A 19,462-nucleotide genomic window follows, 5' to 3' on the forward strand; every position below is an offset into this window, starting at 1 on the left:
CAGATAAACACTACTGTTTTCGACCACCACTCATCTAATCAGAATCCAAACTATCCTATCAAAAACTTCAGACAGTTTATGGTTTGTTTCGTTTGTTAACACCGCCTCTTCTTTATATGTTTACCTTGCATCCACTTTGTAACTAAGGGAAACAGTAAGTGTTTGCACTGGGGCAATGTTACTTTATCAGGGTCTGTGGAAAATTCATGAAATGCATTTGCTAGTCTACTTTTTGCAGTTAAACAACAGCTACAGTCCTAAAGCTGTAAAACCTGCATGTTCTCTGCGATTTATCTATTGCAACCTAAGCAACTTACTGTAAATTAATTGTTCATTTTATACATAGGATAACTGACACCTATAATTCATTCCAATATCCTAATACAACTTTAAAAAACACACAAAAAAAGGTGTCTTACTGTCTTAACCTCAAGAGAAACTAGCGTAGTTTTAGACAGCTTAAGAAAACGAGTGTAAAACATCACTACACCAATATGTTAGCATAACATTAGCATGTTTATTTAAAGTAAATCCAGCAAACACAAACGACACATGGGTAAAGAGCACCGAGCTATTAAAAGCTCCTCACCACTGAGGAGGAAGTTTCACACATGAACAGCAGGATCCTCATTACAGCAAACTGCTGTTTATTTCCCCATCAGCATGTACTCGGAGGCCGAGAGCTTTAACAAAACTTCACAGGAACCTGTAGACTTTGCTCGAGCAGTATATTATCCTTACGACGCTTTAACTGCCGCCCTGTAGCAGTTACAAGAAACAACTACTTACTATAAATATCTAGGGATCGTGCCTAGACTGCTGTAGAAAGGCAAGAGATGAAGCCGGCTTTCTAAATATACAAACAGCAGGGGCAGAGCCATCACACATCACAGAATTTCCCACATTCATTCCCTCACAAATCGGCCCATCGAACAGAACCTTGAATGCAATGCAAAAAAACCTCTCCACCATCCAATGATTTACAACCCCGTAAAGAACGAACACACACACACACGCCGCCAACAGTAGCCGGCACAGAGGAAGAGACTCTCCGCGTAACCGTCTGGAGCCACACTGTCGCCAGGCTCACATCAACCCGCTAAAGGACTGACAAAAACACTGCGCCTCAAGTAGGTCAGCTCTCCTCCTGGAGATAATCAAGCCCACTCTGACCCTCTACGTGTGAGCGTTTGTGTGGAAGAGAGGGAACTAGGTCAAACGCAGTCAGTTGTTACGACTCAATCATGTGCAGGACGCATACACCTGCCCGCATGCACTCCGACCGTCACGTGACTTACCAACGCTCGAGATCTGGCTCTCATCGCAGTCTTCTCATTGCACAGAGAAAATGGGATTTTACCAGCAGGCAAAGATGAACCTGTGAGAAATCTACAAGCTTTTCTGTCTATCTCGGTCTGATTGTCTGGGGCTCTCTCTCTGTTTTCCCTCTCTTCGCCTGTCCAGCGACTGCACAATGCACATCAATTATTCAGTGGCGGTCTCTGGGTTTCCAGTGCAAAGCCAATCACAGATGGAGTTCTGTGCTAATGGGCTCCTGCTATACCTGGCTCCTCTGCTCCAAGACGTAGCCCACGGGGAATCAGGTTAAGCTCTTCGAAAACTTCAGACACACACACATACAGAATGACAAGCCTGTAAATGTCTGCAGTGCAAAACCACAAAATGAACAGGAAGCACCGTTGTGTTTCAAAAGGGTTAAAAAAAAAGAAGCAAGAGAGAGAGAAAGAGAGAGAAAGAGAGGGACGTGGGGGCAGGGAAAGAGAAGAGAGACAGAGGAAGAAAAAGCAGCAAATGTCCTCTCACCTCAGATGTATGGTGTTGTCCACATGCCTAAAATGCTCATTCATTAGAAACTGATGGAAGCCACACATTCACTCACACACACACTCATGCACACTCACACTCACACACACATCCATGCAATGCGACGGCCACTTTGCCAGAGGGCGGAAGGGGGGGAAGCATGGGCGGCTCACATTTCAAACTTGGGGCGGGGCCTATCGCGGCAGACGGGCTGTATCTTGGCCCGTGACCAAATCATCCGGAGGAAGACTGAGAACAAACAACATGCTCGGATCAATTGGGTTAAAGCTGCGTTCGCAGCCCTGCGATTACTGCTATCAAAGCGAGTGATTCCCGTTCATTGGTGAGCTAATCACATGACACTGATGTATAAATCAATCAGACCGCGTACGCTAATTAAGCCCGGGGCTGGTGGGCGGCCCTCCTGAGTGTCGTGCGAGGGTGAAATTAATGGAAACTGTGTTAGCTTTTAACGCTAAGTGCCTAACTTGACACTTGCTAACACTGTTAATTACACACATCTAAAAGTGTTGAATATCAGAAAGAGATCCAGCACTTCCCCGGGCTGTCAATAGCGTGCGTCCATTAATGAATTAATACATAGCTGTTCTTCAGTCCTTGAATTAGCGTCGCCTAATCTGCTCGTAAAAACGCTGTATCAACAGCAGGATTTTTCTTGACGCTGCAAAAAAGAGCACTGTAATAATTTCAACTGACATCAAATTAGCAATGATTCATTAAAAGCGCCAATGTACTGAAGCCACAAAGACTTACTATGTAGCACGGAGCATCAAGACCTCAGAGCGCACGCCGTCTCCCTGGCCGGCATTGAAGCGCCGCGTGTGACAGATACCTTTAATATCAAGCTACGAGCGGGATGAAATAACTCAGAGAAAATGAGAGATGTCAAGGCTACGGGCTACATGAAAAAGGAGGTGAAGAGCCAAAGCTGGCTCAAACAGGAACTTGAGCTTCCTTTAACTTTTACTGCAAAGCAGTGAGTCATAACCCTCCACCAACACAAACACATCACTCCAGTCATTCTCTGCAGCTCTCAACTTCAGTACTTTACAAATGAGCAATCTTATAAATAACTTCATGTTTTTAATATAAAAAGTCAAGCACAATGCAGCATTAATGTGGCAGATTATAAGCTACAATGAAAAAAATCAGCTTGTTTCTGTAAGAACAAGACGTCTAGCAATTCTGGAGCATCTAAAAGTAACTGAACTGTTGCTGAATGATTACATCAGATGAAAAGAGCAGAATAGCTTGAAAAACTGATTTAAGCAGAGTCCAAAATTAACTTTTTGTCTCACTTGACAATGATAGAGGGCAAGGAAGGCAGTGCCTCCTTAAAATATTGGATAATAAAAAATTAGTAGTACAAAAATAAAACAATGTTGATAATATAAAATACAACATTAAGAAGTGCATAAATCACTTGTTTTTTTTCAAGAAACCTTGCAAACCAGCAGGTAAAGTTACAGTGGGATTCCACGTTTCTCTCACCTTCCCTGAGCCCACTGAGTTTTAACAGACCCCTTAAAGCGTGCGGTGGGTTTGGTGGGGGTAATTGAGAATGAATGAGGGAAAGTCACATGAAAGTAGGCAATGCCTCCATCACGATACGATTGGATGTGACTGGTTATGTTTGGCTGTGACTGGTTTAATATAACCCGCCTGTTGTGTTCATGCACATTCCGTTTTCGCGAATCAGTCTGAAGGAACTATATTATGACATCAATGGAAAGATAGCCTTGCATAGCCAGACCTTCAGATTAACGGCAGAAGGTCTAGGAACCTTGGGCACTTTGAATGATCAACGCCTGCCCAAGAGGCCATATGACTGGCAGGTAAAGCAACCAATCACGTTTCATTTTGTGCCGCGTCATGTTTAGGGGTGTCTTTGGATCATGTTTAGATCCTTCTTTCATGAGGGGGTTTGGCAACACGGCATCTTTATTTCCAGGAGTAACGTTCAAGAAACCGACACACACAAATCCTGTATAATTTAACCAATCGGATAGCGACTTCGAAACTCTTGAAGTGTTTTCAATTTGAGTGCGATATGCATCAGATGTTCAACAGCCCGTGGGCGTGACGTCTGAGGCTGAGACTAATGGGAAAAATAACTAAAAAAAATTTAAAGGGGCTATATGCAACTTTTCCCCAAAATAAACGTAACAATAGCATTTTTATTTGACCATTTATGACTCAAACATCTCCTGATGAGCATACTGACACCTTGTCAGCTCACAGTGGGTGCACCTATAAGCCTGTATCCTATTTTTCCTATTTTCTGTCGGGTCGGATTTTTCGCGCGCTGTCTGCGGATGTCAAGCGCGTTCATGTTAAACGTTTCAGATCACTCTGCCACCACCGCTAGTCAGCAATTAGCCTATTATTGCAAACAAACGTAGTTTCTCAAACAATATATGTATTTGACTGTTCTTACCTCTGTAAACATAATGTTGACTTCTTTGCAGCGGATGACTTGTGAAGTTTGCACGTACGAGCGTGCGCTGCGAGAGCGAGCAGAAAGGAAGAGCAGTTCCGTTTTTTGGCCACAGGTGTCAGTCGCGAGTCTAAATTTCAGCAAATTGCATATAGCTCCTTTAAGTAAACAACTCTTAAAATTTCTTTAAAATGACATAACATAATCTGTGGGAGCTTTTAGTGAGTTTGGTGAAATTTAAAGGCACAATATGTAAGATTTTTTGGATTATTTATTCTTTGATATCCAAAAAACACTAGAACAGTGTTATACATTTTGCTGACTTGTGTACATTATCTCAAATGTTATAAAGAATGTTTAAATCCAGAGAAATAAGCAATTTTAACTAGTGTAACAGAACGTGTCATTGCGTCGCTTGCCAATGACATAATACACCCTCAATTTCCTGGTTTTATTTTGTAGAAAACATGGAAACCCCAAAGACACTTTAATATATTATGCATTTCATTAGACTAGTGACGAACGCACAGAGTAGCATTATAACAAAAAGTTCAACTCGCTTAAATGCATCTAGTATGATAAAACAATACTGCTTTATCCCACATATGCATGACGGTTGACTGTGGCATAATAAAAGCTCTGCAGCTTTTGAGCCTTTGAGCATATTGTGCCTTTAGGTCAAAATAAGACTTAAAATGGCATGAAAACATGATCTGTGGGAGTTTTAGTGAGTAATCAGTTTGGTGAAATTTAAAGTAAATCTCCTTGTCTGTGAACAGTATTTACCAAGTTCTGATGACTGATGATCCGAAAAATTCCAAAAATAGTTAAAAGTTAACTATTAAAACGAATAGCTGAACATTGTTAATGTAAAAATATAAAATAGAATTGAACTTGGACGACTTTGCCTCCTCATTTCAAAACTAAGGTTACGTTTACACTAGTGTGTAAACAATAACATCATGCTCATTGTTGTATCCATGGATATGTATACATTCGACCACTCTAAGCACATAGACGCGTCTGCAATATAAATAATAGGGCATCTACCTATGGCTGTACCTGCATAAATGGTCATGTGACATGCATTTTCAGTTGTGTAGTGTAGACAGAGATCGTTTCTAAAACAGAGTGAAAACGCCAGTGTAGACAAGGATCGTTTCTGTTGTAAAATGGCGTTTTAAAACGAAAACACTAGTGTAAACAGGGCCTGAACTTTACATTTTATGTAATTTTTTCTAGTAGTTTGTTACAATTAATGTCACCCTCCAACTAACAAAAAACTAGCTAATCAACAAAATCAATATTTATTAATTCCAGCCCCTGGATACAAACGTTCATATAAAGGTGCTCGTGACCCACTAATGATCTCCACTTTGAAGTTGCAAAGTGTGATGTAAATGTATGAAGTGAGAACTGTATGCAGATAGAGGTAGGCAGGGTTTGCGGTATATCAAACCAACGGGGAGGTCCCCAGGCTTGAGTTTCTTGTGTATTTGCACTCGTGTCTTCTCTGTAAACCATGTGTGTACATGACATGTGAATTACGGCTGGGTGCTGGAAAGCGATCCGTCACCCTCGACATGGCGGATTGGTTGCTCTCCTGACGTGCCTTCCAGCTGGGCTGATTTACAAGCTGCTGACAGACTTCCTATGTAGAGCAGGAACATTCCTCACCGTTGCGTTGAGAGATCCATTTCACCCCACAGTGTGGCCATTGGCCAACCTCGTACTTTAGCCAATCTGCTGCTCAGAGAACAGCCGTGGGTCAACTTTACTTTGACATGCAACTGCGTCAAACAATTTGATCTCTAAATTAAAAAAAAAAATATCTACAAACAGTGCCAAAAACATGAATATGGTGAAAGACCTCTCACTAAAATGCAATTAAGTGTGGGCACCATCATTCAATAAGGGTTGTTTAAGTCACAAAACTGAACAAATAACTGTTGTACGACTGAAAATATTAATCATTATTAACTGTTTATCAATTATAACAATCAATAAGCAACACAAAAACTGTTAGTGTGTAAAAACATGACGCAACTATGGAATTCTTATAAACACTGGATAAAGATTTTAAAGGGAAAAACAAAGCATTGTTAAAATTCCTGTACTTAATGTCTTCTGCGCTTCGTGCCAAATCTGCTCAATAACAGACTTTAAAAACGCTTGAATTGAGACACACCTTGCAATTATCTTGTCGCAACATCTCACTCTGAACAATGGCACTCTATCTCTGCTCCTGTATGCAGGCACAAACCTGATTTGGGAAGTTGAGCTTTTTTTTAGGAAAATGTTTAAATAATAGCAGGCTTTCCATGCGAGTGAGAAACATGTCCTAATAGACGAACACATTAGCTGTCAATCTCTCAACTAACCTGCTCTCGATTAAATATCAGCGTGACACATAAAGAGGGAAGAACTCGATTTTGATCTAAGTGAGGAGACTGTTGTGACTGACAGGATATTGTTGTAATACTGTCAAAAGCAATTGTGCTGCTGCGTATAATTAACATATGCAGCATAAAAGCATCTCAGACGAGGTATTTAGCGATTCTTGGTACAGACACAACTGTGCTCTAATGGGGAGATTTTAGACTAAATAATTATCCTATTGCACTGGCAGTGGGGTGCCGAACAAAGCCTGGTTAAAAAGTCTGTCAGTAGCATGTAAGCAGAGACGATCAGACTCAATAAGAGCACACACACACACACACACACACACAAACAGATGCAAACACACCGTGGACAGATAATTCCCATAATCACAGATTAATACTGCCGGATAATCCCGCTGACAGGGAGGTCAGCACTCACAAACCAGCACGCACTGACAGACTAGACTTCATCTAGACACATACAACACATCTCTGACACACTCCTGAAGATCAGCTGGTGATAATGCACAACACGCCTCCATCACTGATTATATCTTTCTTTTGTCAATGCACTGTAAAAATCACTTTTGCAGTCACTGTTTGAATTATTTTCCAATATAAACAATCTTTTTTTTTTAAATAAAACATTTAAATAAATAATTTAAATAAAAATGATCAAGCTATTTTTCTATAATAATGATAACAATAATACAGCAAAAAATATAATAGTATATTATTATTAGTCCTGTTTTTTATACAGTATAAATTAATGCATACATTTTAAACTTAACATAAAATATATAGTTTTATTATTATTATGTCTTACATATTGAACCTGTTTTTATACAGTATAAATTAATGTACTATATAGATTTTAAATTTAAGTATAATTAGAAATGTATTAATTATTTATAGCATTAATAAAATAAGTACATAAAATATATAGCATTAATGCTTTACATTTTATTTTTTTCTTATTTTCTATTTTCCAGTTTTTAAATAGTCTAAATTAATATATACATTTTAAACTGAATTATAATTAGAAATGTAGTATTAATTATAGCATTAATAATAATAATAATAATAATCCTAAATAACTTTTCACTTTTTCTATTTTTTCCTATGTCGAGTTTGACATAAATTATATATATCATTTATTTATTATTTATACATGATATTTACTAAATTAATATTAATACTAAATGAGTCAGTATGTTTGATTTTTCTCCCACATTAAAAAATAATAATAACACAAAATAAAATTAAAAATGAAGAAGCTTCTTTTCTATAATAATAATTAGTAGTACATAAGTACATAAAAATATATAGTATTAATAATAATAATAATACAGTAAATAAATAAGTATTTATATAATAGTATATTGTTATTGTTTTTATTATTATTATTATTATTAGTCATATATTGAATTAAAATTAAAAACACATTCAATACAGTATTAATGTACTATATACATTTTAAACTTAAATCTATTTATGTTTTTTTAGTTATTATTTATAGCATTAATAAAATTAATAATAAAATTCTTAAATAACATTTTTCACATTTTCTATTTTTCCTGTGTCGAGTTTATAATGTAGAAATGTTTTATATTCATTTAATTATTTTAAATATAATTTATTATTTATACATTATTTACAAAATTAATATTAATACCTAATGAAAAATAAATAAATAAATTGAAAAACAAGACAAATACATAGATTATGATTTGTTTTGTGAAAATAAATGTTCATCAACTTTGTCCCTGAAAAATACACGCTTCAAGCATCTACTGTGAGATTTCACATATTAAAAAAAGGAATCCAACTGACCATTTTACAGCACTATAACTGTTCAAACATACCATTAACAAGAGCTCAAAGCACAAATATATGAATTACTTGACTATATCTTACAAGACATCTGGCGTTTCTCCATTACAGGTACTTAACATTCTTTTACGAGAGGCAAATAAAAGTGTAATTCTAAGTGGAGGTGAATGACTTTTGGCCATCCTCACAGCCAAGTGTCAGCTGCATTGTATATCACAGAGACAGCAAAACATGACGAATTCATCCTGCAGCCAGTGACTGCCTCTCCACGGCCGCCTGATTGCGCATTGATCGTGTAATGTGGGAGTGTCTCGCTTCTCTCAGGCTCTGAGTGCGCCAGACACACTGAACTCCGGTGTGTGGTGTCGGGTGGCCGCCCCTCTGTCGCCATCCTGCCTGTCACTGGCTTTTTGCTGGGGCTGCACTTTCTCCACACATCCCTGACCTGACGTGCATATCTCTTCTCTCTCTTTTTTTCCTTTTGCTCTTTCTGTGTGTGTTTGCGTGATGGATGTAGACAGATAAAGAGAGAGAAAGAGTGTGTGGCATCAAGGAGGACAGAAAATGAGAGGGACGGAGGATGGTTTTATGAGACTGAGCTCTGCCACTGTCGTCTGCGTGTCTGGGGCGGCAGACGCCCTTATGATAGAGGTAAGATGGATGCCCCCATGATGCACTGAGAGAGAGGAAGTCTGAGTCATATCTGCTTCCAGCCATTTCTTTATCACCCGCTGCTATGAATGCAACCACTGGTATAAACTCTGCTTGATTTGAAATACTAGAGATATCACTGAAACTGAGAAATATTTCAGCCATCAAACAAGAAGCTGTGTGAGTGTTACTAACAGCATACTGCCACTATCACAGCTGTTTACTGCAAAAATACATTTATTAATCAGTATTTTTGTCTCATTTTTGAGTAAAAATGTCCGACTGGGAGTAAGTAATAAAAAAGAGAATATAAATAAGCAATAAATATTTAAAATTACAATAAAATAAATACTTAAATTTTAAATAATGTTACTGTTAATTAGTAATAATCCTTGTTTTGTTAACTGAAAAAATAAAATAAAATACTGCCACTATCACAGTTGTTTACTGCAAAAATACATTTATTAATCAGTATTTTTGTCTTGTTTTTGAGTGAAAAAAAAAACAAGTTTAATTACTGGGAGTAAGTAAATTAAAAAGTAAAAGAAATATATAAATGAACAATAAATATATAAAAATACAATAAAATAAATACTACTAATAAATGCAAATTAAAATAATGTTATTGTTTTGTTAACTAAAAATAAAAAATAAATAAAATAAACATTAAACGTGTGTATAACTGTCTTTGTGTATAAAAAGCTGTATATAAGTTTAAGTACTGACATAACTAAAACTGAATTGAAAATAAAAATAAATTAGAAATAAATCCAGAAACTAATGAAAAAACAAAAACAAAAAACACAACACATACTAAAACTGAAATATAAACTATACTATATATAAATAATACTAAAATACCACTGCTTTCCAGTATGAATAATACAAAAGTATTCATTAAGAAAAATATTTTTGCAGCAATATAAAAAAATTGGAATATGAAGAAAACAATGTTTCTGGAAGGCCCAAGGTGTCCCACAGTAACCACGGTTCAAATGGACAGTTTATCTTCATTCTCAACAGCGAGCCGTGTCAGGCCTTTCTCAAATGAAGTACACTCACACACCTCAACCCCGACGTTTGCCGGCCATCTATCTCTGTTTGGCTGATGCCCGTCCGCAATTCACTTTGACAAATGTACAAGAACAGGACACTCAGCTTTGGCTGAGAAGGTCAGGATTTCAAACAGAGCTGATTACAAAGCGATGCTGCTCTGCTGATGGATGATTGTTGGAAAGTGAACTCTGGCGGCTTATCAATGAATTATTCGGGGGTGTTTCTGGCATGCAGAGAGCTCTGTGTGTAAAATCGTCAGGAAAAGACAACCTCGGGAAGTTAAATCGCCTCATGACGTCTTGAGGAGATGAGTGAGTGTCGGACAAAGGAAAGTGAAAGGATGCTAATGCATGGCCGTGCGCTGCGATTGCATAATGCCGCAATTAAAAGATTTCCTGTCACATCGCTAAATGAGAAATGTGGATTCATTACAGGTAGAGCGTCTGTAGCAATGATGAGTGAGAAGAAACATCGCAATGAGAGAAGCGGTGCTCACCTGCCGACTTAGGGGTGAACTTGTCGCGGTTCGCCGCACACACAGCTAGGAGCCGATAGCCGAGGTCCAAGTCGAAACCCTGCTGCGCTGCCACGCGACTTACAACCTGCGGAAAGAGACCGTGTGAGGGTTAAAACGGGTCTTTGTGGTTAAAACGACTCATGCGGTTCATCTGTATGTGTGTGTGTCCATTATTTGCATTCACAAGAGAGGTGCAAACAGAGTTCTCCGCTAAAAGACTGAAGAAAAATCAAGCTGAAATGTTCTAAACACACTCTTTAGCATTAAGGCTATTGAATTTTTCAATAGTCTACATGAGCTATGTGCAATTAAGCTTCCTTGAAATTCTACCCCAGGCTCCCATGAGAGAGGCGAGAACCAGCGGTATACTCGCATCACCCGGCTACCGCCCCCTCCTCTTCCTTGTACACCAAATATCTCTCCAAAAACTACTCATAAAAGAGCAATTTCCCTTTTTTAGCGCAATTATATCAAATATTTATATATGTGCATGAATAATGTATTCAAAGATAAAACAGCCACCTCCACTGATGCAGAATAGTGTTAAGACTGTGTTGATATTTGCAGGGCACGATTGATGAGCTTTCCCCAGAGATCTGTGTGACTTGTGTGCAGACGTCTGTGTTTGTTCTCTGAATACCCTGATCCGCAGAGACCACAGCCCGCACTTGGCCCCTTGAACTCGCAACTCCAGCTTCTTTCAAAGCATCTTGTGATCTATCGCGGAACAATTCAAAAGCGTGTAAATAAACCCCTAAAGCCACATGTAAGACAGACACGGTTGGTGACAATGCTACCACACACAATACATAACCGTGGCTTTACCTGTGGAATCTTATAAAGTGACTGTTCACCCAAAAATGTCATTTGATCACCCTTTCTTATTGTTCCAAACCGGCAAGACTTACTCTGTATCGTAGAATACAAAAAGAGAAGCTAGCCAGAATGTTCAAGCTGCTCTGTTCCATACAATAAAAGTCAATGGTGACCAAGTTGCTATCATACTTCAAAAAGTTTGCTAAAAAGTGCCATAACAGTAATCCACTGTGGTTATATTCCAAGTTAAGTAATGCAATAACTTTGTGTCAGGAACAGTTCAAAACTTAAAGGAATAGTTCATCCAAAAATGAAAATTACCCCATGATTTATTCACCCTCAAGCCATCCTAGGTGTATATGACTTTCTTCTTTTAGATGAATACAATCAAAGTTATATTAAGAAATCTCCTGGCTCCTCTAAGCTTTATAATGGCGCTGAATGGGTGTTGAGATTTTGAAGCAAAATAAAGTGCATCCATCAATCATAAAAAGTTCTCTACACCCCTCCAGGGGGTTAATAAAGGCCTCCTGAAGCAAATTGATGCATTTTTGTCCGAAAAATATCCATATTTAAAACTTTATAGACCACAATCTTTAGCTTCTGCTAACTGTCATCTGCATGTTTGTGAGAGAGTGGCATTTCAGCGGATGACGTAAGATGTAGGCATAGCACATGCTTCAGTGAGAATTAATGAACTTAGGAGAGAACAAAACAAGTACAAAACGAGGATTTGTAAAGAAAAATGTCAGAGGATTTCGATATAAGCCAAGAGGAGACTGGTTTTTTCCTTTGCTAAACAAAGGAAACTCTACTTACTTTGCTCCTGTAAACAAAACTTGGTTCACGCAAGACTATTTTCACCAGAACTTACGCTACACCTACATCCTACGTCATCCACTAAAAGTCTCGTGAAAATGCCTACAACAGTTAGCAGATGCTAGATTTGATCATTTATAAGGTTTATATATGGGTATTTTTCATGCATAAACACATCAATTCACTTCTGAAGGCATGTTTATTAACCCCCTGGAGCCATGTGAAGTACTTTTTATGATGAATGGATGCACTTTATTGGACTTCTATTGGACTATTAAATATCAACATTCTAAGTCTTGGAAGAGTTTTTTTTATAACTCTGATTATATTTTCATTTGAACAAAGAATGTCGCATATACTTAGGATGGCTTGAGGGTGAGTAAATCATAGGATAATTCTCATAGGATAATTTCCCTTTAAATCATTATTCAGCCCCTTTTTAAACCATTATTCAATCCCATTTTTGTTCATGTATGTCATTATTTGTCTTTTTTGGAGCTTCACAGCCCTTGGTCATCAGTCACTTTCATTATATAAAAAAATACCAGCGTTAAATTCAGCCAAACATCTTATTTCATATTCCACTAAAGGAAAAAAAAAAGTTATATGGGATTAGAACGTCACAAAGAAAGACAGAAATTTGGTACCCTATTCCATTAAAATGATACAGCAGAAACACCCAAATACTTTAGACAAAAAAAAAAAAAAACCTTTACACAGGTTAGGGCGCCTGTTTTTCATTTTAAAGGTATGGGTTTAAACATTGCTCTGAATATCATTCAATTTAAAAGAATTCATTTTGTCTCCCCTTTCACTCTCCATTATTCTATCCATCAAAAAAGACACAACCAATATAAAACGAGAGGCATTCAACCTTTTGTAATATCTGCTGTAAAATCTGAACGAGGCTGCACATGATCTTTAATGACTCATGTATCACACTGCTGCAGCTGTGCGCTGCATTTATCCACTTACTAACCTTCTCAATTCTTAACACCCAGCGCTTGACGTGCAATTTATGTTCCACATGGGGTGCAAACGTGACTCTTCTTAATCATAAATTGTCATACATCTGCTACCAAGCCGGTGCAACAAAAACGACAAATCAAACCTGCGCTGACAGATTTCTATTCATGATTTAATGGTCAAATAATGGCTTAACGGGATTCTAGAATAGCATCTATGAAACTGAAAATCCAGCCCAGTTTTTGTCTTCCAGTTTTTTGGACAGGCAGCGGCTCTGTGCTCTTGCCAAACTTTAATTTCCCTTCTGCAGCTGCTCTTGCCAAACGCAGCAGCCAGGCTTGCTGCCATGAGGGCTGGTATAGATTCCACTGGCGTTTAGAAATGCATCCTCTTATAAGCCTTTTCCACATAATCTCTCTTCTCAGAATGCAGGCCTGAAATATTAAGTGATTCAACAGAAAAAAATAAAAAATAAATAAATCAGAATCACTGAGCAACGCAAATCTCCTCGGTTACAGTTTTGCTGAAGGGTCGAGGCCGAGGGCACGCAAACAGTGACGCACAATATAATACACAAGAAAAAAATAGCCATTTATTTCTTTGCAGAGCGAGGCCCATAGCACTGCAGATATGCAGGGTTGACAAGAAAAGACAGTGGAACAGCAGAGAAAGTTGTCATCGCTAAAGCTACTGACAGTTTGGAGATGTCATTTATCATTTGGCTGAGTGCTGATATTGTGCAGCTGGGAGACAATGGAAGAACAGCTCCATATGTAGGTCTGCGGACAGCAGAGAGCTACCTGCTGCCTGAGGGGAAATGTGTAAGACATGTCCACATCTGTCAGCCAACATTCTTATCTCCCCAGTTCTTTCATCTCTCCACCATCCTCACCGCTACACCCTCACCTGGGGAGAGGAACCTCTCCGCTGCTCTCTGAGGGACCCGCAATGCATCAGACAAATTAATTACAATATACAGAGCACAAACATACTGCGCATCCTTTCGGAGTGAATGCGTGTGGTGTGAAGACGGTGTCTGGGGACACACTGTCATGTACACACATGACAAACTCCAGAGAGAGAGGCTGAACCAAACTCAGGCTGTCAGAGCCGTGCAGCAGCAGCAAGGTGGACTGGAATACCTGGAGAAAGCTGTCCGCTAACATTCCCATTCATCTCAAAGGCAGCATCTCGGCTAGTGCAGAAACTCCTTTGTCATGCAGTCAGGTTGTTTTGAGCTAATGCTATGTGACTAATCAAAAAGTTACAATACGAAAATGCTGATTGGTTAAAGGGACAGTTCACCTAAAAAATAAAAATTCTGTCATTGATTACTCACCCTCATGTCATTTCAAACCTGTAAGTCCTTTACACATCTTCAGAACACAAATTAAGGTATTTCTGATGAAATCTAAAAGCTTTCTGACCCTGTATAGACAGCAATGCAAATACCATGTTCAAGGCCTAGAAAGGTAGTAAGGACATCGTCAAAATAGTCAGGGTTCTGTAAAAAAATAAATTCCAGGACTTTCAAGAACTTTTCAAGCACTACTTTTTGATTTTCAAGGACTTCAATCAGAGATATCACTTACTAAACAATATCTCAAATTCTAAAAAAGAGAAATAGATAAACAAAAATATACTGATAAAATTGGCAAAAGGAAAAAGGTTAGCGAAATCGCTTCCAAATCCTGATCTGAAACTAATGATTGACAAACCCACACCTAAAGTCCCGAGCTAAATCAAAAGATTCGCGATCCACTCCGATGTGCCGATCTAAAGCGAAAGATTTGTGAACCCGCTATGAAGTTCCGATCTAAATCAAATGACGCTCTGAGGTCTCGATCTGAATAATGATTTGCAAACCATAATTTCAGATTAGGATTTAAATTTTAGATTGTGGATCTCAAATTATTTGACTTATATCCGGACTTCAAATCGCGTATCACAAATCATTCGATTTTATTCTTTCAATAATTCAAGCACTTTTCAAGTAGTTCAGGAATATTGTGGTTTTCAAGGGTTTTCCAGGCCTTAAATTTCAAAAACTCAAATTCAAGTAATTCAAGCTCATTAAGCACCTTGTACGAACCCTGAATAGTTCAAGTGTGCGTCAAAGGAAGAGAAGAAATTGCTGAATAAAGTTATTTTTGTTTTCTTTGCTCACAAAAAGTATTTTCGTAGCTTCATAAAATTAAGGTTGAACCACTGATGTCACATGGACTATTTTAACAATGTCCTTTTTACCTTTTTGGGCCTTGAACGTGTCAGTTTTCGTTACCCTCTTGCACTTATTAAAGGTCTTAAAGGTTTGGAACGACATCAGGATGAGTAATTAATTTTCATTTTTGGGTAAGCTATCTCTTTAATGACGCTAAACACGTACATATGCACACAAAAACCCTCAACAATTATTGACTTTTTATTAGCGACTATTCTAAGATGTGACATAACTGGTAGTGTACATGCAGTGTTATGTTAAATAATTAAGATCTAATGTTTTTGAAAGAAGTCTCTAAAGTAAAACTGTGAAACACCATTAAAATTTAAAATAACTTTTCTCTTTTAAAACGTAATTGATACCTCTGATGGCGAAGATGGCATGATCTAATATTTCAGATTTAGAGCTGAAAAGAGTTTTTGCTGCTAAAGTGGATAAGAGATCAAAAACATAAAAAAAATCTGAATTATTCCAGACAGGCAATATACATTCATGCATTAAAAACAGAAAAAAAAGGCTATAATAGGGATTCAATCAATAACTTAATGGAAGTTTAAGTATGGGTTTTAAAGGGTTAAGGGCAGTATTTAAAGAATTATTACATTATTGTTGGCAAAAAGTTGTCATTTATTTCCAAAGGCTCTAACAATTAGCTCAAGATTAATTTAGAGTTAAAACATCATCTGGGTATTTAAAGTGTAACCACATTTCTTACACTATTTATACTACAAGACAGCAAGGACACCTTAGAAAATTTTTCACAAACTTTTTGATTTCAGGGCCTCCCTTTTGGTCAATATAACATTCAGAGGTCCTTGTATATACGCTTATAAATTATCTTTGGTACTTCTGTTGTAATAAAAATAAAAAAATATATATGACATAATAATATGGTGTCAATTTAATGTAATTTTAATTTAGTAAAAAAAAAAACTGAATTATTTTAAAGCTTATTGTGGCCCCCTGGTTGAGAAGCACTGATCTAGGATATATGATGGAAGCTTTTTAAGAAAAAAACAAAAATCTCAGCAAAGCTACCTGATGCATGTCTAGCTAGAACAAACATATTCCGAGAGTCTCCCGGTAAATCAATATCTGAGGAATTCAGATCACAGAGTGGGAGTGGGGCTGAAATAAGTCCAGTGGAAATCAATGGGAAATGTCTGTACACCCACGAAAAGCACCTGGACTGGAGACCTGAATCAGACTGAAGGTGCTAAACACTGGCAATCAATGACTGTCATGGAGAATGTGAGGTAAGTGATCTACTGTAGTATCACCAAACAGAATTAAATGTGAAAAATGCTTTCTAATGATTTAATTATACCTGATTCTGCATGGTGAGATAGGAGAAGGTATTTTACGATCAAAAAAAGTAAAATCCTTGAACACCAGTCTCTTGCAGAGGTTACAGGAGGGAAGAAAAGACACAGAGATCAGTGGGTGGGCAGAGGGACATGTGATGCGTGACTGTTGCTTTAACCTTCGTCACTGGCCCCTGACATGAGGACAAGACTTGAGCAGCTGCTGTCTTACCGTCAAGCATCCCATAAGGCTTTGCTCAAATGGCCGCTGGAAGGCTCGTGGGTCTCCGCACCAGTCCAGGAGCTCCGTGGCCGCCGTCTGGAAATTGGCTGGATTCTGTAAGTGCTATTCGAAAAGAAGAAATATTACATTAAAATCTAGAAGGAAAAATCAAGCAACACTTGAGCACGTTTAAAGAAGTAATAAAAAATAAACAATGACAAATATTAAATTATCACACGGTTTTGAAAGCATAACCATAATACTTGATTGATTTAATACTCAACCTCTTGTCATTCCAAACCAGCACAGTGGAAGTCAATGTGACCAAAAATTAAAAACTTTTATGTTCCACAGAAGAAAATCATACTTTGGAACAACATGAGGACAAGTAAATGATGACAATTTTCATTTTTGAGTAAACTATCTTTAAATTTTTTTATTAAAATATGAGCTTCATATTTATAAATAAAACGTAATATATTTAATATACTTAATATATGATCACTTATTAATAAATTCATATTAAAACTGCATTATTTTTTAATGCTGAGGGACATGTCAAAATTATTTTGTGTGAAAAAAAATTGAGAGCATGTGAACCAAAAAACTAAGCAAACAACTGATTCTGCTCCTTTCTGAATCATATACCATATTCCTCATATATGGCACATTTACAACCAATATTTGACAAGGGCTGGTATTTTATGCTTAAAGTTAATATCGTTTTCAGCCAGCCAAGTGCTCCAACTCCTCCTGCCCTTTGACTCTGTGCATCTGCACAGCCCTGCAAGAACCCAGCCGGTAACCCAAGGCCTCCTGGTCTGAACGCAGCTGTGCATTCTGGGACAGATCCACCCTCCTGACAAAGAACTCAGTGTGCTTCAAGGCCTCCTCGCACACCGCAGTACGTCCTAATCCAGACTCTTCATCATCTTTTGTCCACTAAGATGTAATAGATCTGCACCTCTGAAAGCAATAGTCAAGCAGGGCCGGCCAATAAGGCGAGCACAAGAGGGGGGGCTTTGTGGCAGAATTGAATGAGAAGAGGCTTATTCTCTTTTCCCTTACGATTTTTTTTATTTATTGAGCGCCGAGGTTGTTTATCCTCCCCTCAGGACCGCCCTCCCCCCACCCAAACTCTCCAGCGACCGGTGGCGCACAAGACATGACAAGAAATTTAAACAAACGAGCAATCTGTACACCCTCTTCAGAGCCTTTGCACGTTTAATGCTCCGGCGCTGTTTGGCCGCTCTGAGGAGGAGACTGCGCACTTTGAAGACCATTATACTCCGACGGACACCTCCTCTTCCCCGGCTCGCAGCGAGGAAGCGGCATTGTCTTCCGAGGGCGGCAGAGGTCGCCATTTGAATGAGCGGCTTTGGTGTGTGTGTGTTGACAAAGAGCTCATCTGACAAAGAGCCAATGTCTACTGCCGCAGAACCCCGCTGAGTAAATCCTGCACAGCATAAGGGATATGCGGGTAGAAAATGTTCCCCCTCTCACCGCAAAAAGCTGGTGGAAAAAAAACTCCATTTTGAGGGAGGCAATTCTTTGTTTAAGCGGACATTCTGGTGTCTGGCTCCGACCGCACGATTATTAGAAAAGAGAGGAGGGGATGGAAGGCTCGCTGTTGTGATGGTGGGCACTCAGAGCCGTGTGTCAGCAGTGAAGGGTTTTTGGCAGGATTGCAACACAGGTGTTAACGCAACAGCAGCCAAATCTCAGCACTCCACCTTTCCCCTGCTAAGCAAGCGGTGTCCAAACAGGACCTCTCCACCTCAGGGCAGCTCTGTGTGTTATGATCAGTCACTCCAGAGACATTAAAGTCATGTTGCTTGACCAGGTCTGGACATAAACACTTCTGATCATCTATACTACAATATCACTGTATTAAAGGGATAGTTCAACCAAAAATGAAAATTCTGTCATTAATTACTCACCCTCATGTTGTTCCAAACCCATAAGATGTTTTTGCTGAAATCCAAAAGCTTTCTGACCCTGCATAGACAGCACCGCAACTACTATGTTTAAGGCCCAGAAAGGAAGTAAGGACCAGTGCTGGGCATATTACTTTATAAAGGTAATTAGTTTTAGTTAATAGTTAATTCTGACAAATAGTAACTGAGTTACATCATTATAAAAGTAACTAATTACCAGGAAAGTAATTATTGTTTTACTTTTTAAACAAAATGTTCAAATATGTCAAATAATTTGGATGCCCCCAGTATTAAATATTGTAAATTAATAAAACATTGCATAATAATCTACAGTATTTTAATGTTGCTGTGGGACAATGTGAGAGACACCTTCCAGGGGCTAAATATCAGGTTATTGGGGTCACTTCAACACACAGGCATGAAACCCTCTGGGGTCGAAGACTGCATCGGTGCGGT

General features: G+C 38.3%; 1 protein-coding gene across 1 annotated transcript in view; it reads right to left on the minus strand.

Moving 5' to 3' along the window:
* Positions 1-19,462, minus strand: part of zmiz1a (zinc finger, MIZ-type containing 1a) — a 77,598-nt gene that overhangs the window by 6,890 nt on the left and 51,246 nt on the right. Inside the window, exons 4-6 of the mRNA XM_073834624.1 lie at positions 17,079-17,192; positions 10,700-10,805; positions 1,565-1,621 (exon numbers count right to left, since the gene is read on the minus strand). Coding sequence (XP_073690725.1) covers positions 1,565-1,621; positions 10,700-10,805; positions 17,079-17,192 — 277 coding nt within the window. The remainder of the gene's footprint in view (positions 1-1,564; positions 1,622-10,699; positions 10,806-17,078; positions 17,193-19,462) is intronic.

The sequence above is a fragment of the Garra rufa genome, chromosome 2, assembly GCF_049309525.1.
Source record: "Garra rufa chromosome 2, GarRuf1.0, whole genome shotgun sequence".
NCBI classification, from domain to species: domain Eukaryota; kingdom Metazoa; phylum Chordata; class Actinopteri; order Cypriniformes; family Cyprinidae; genus Garra; species Garra rufa.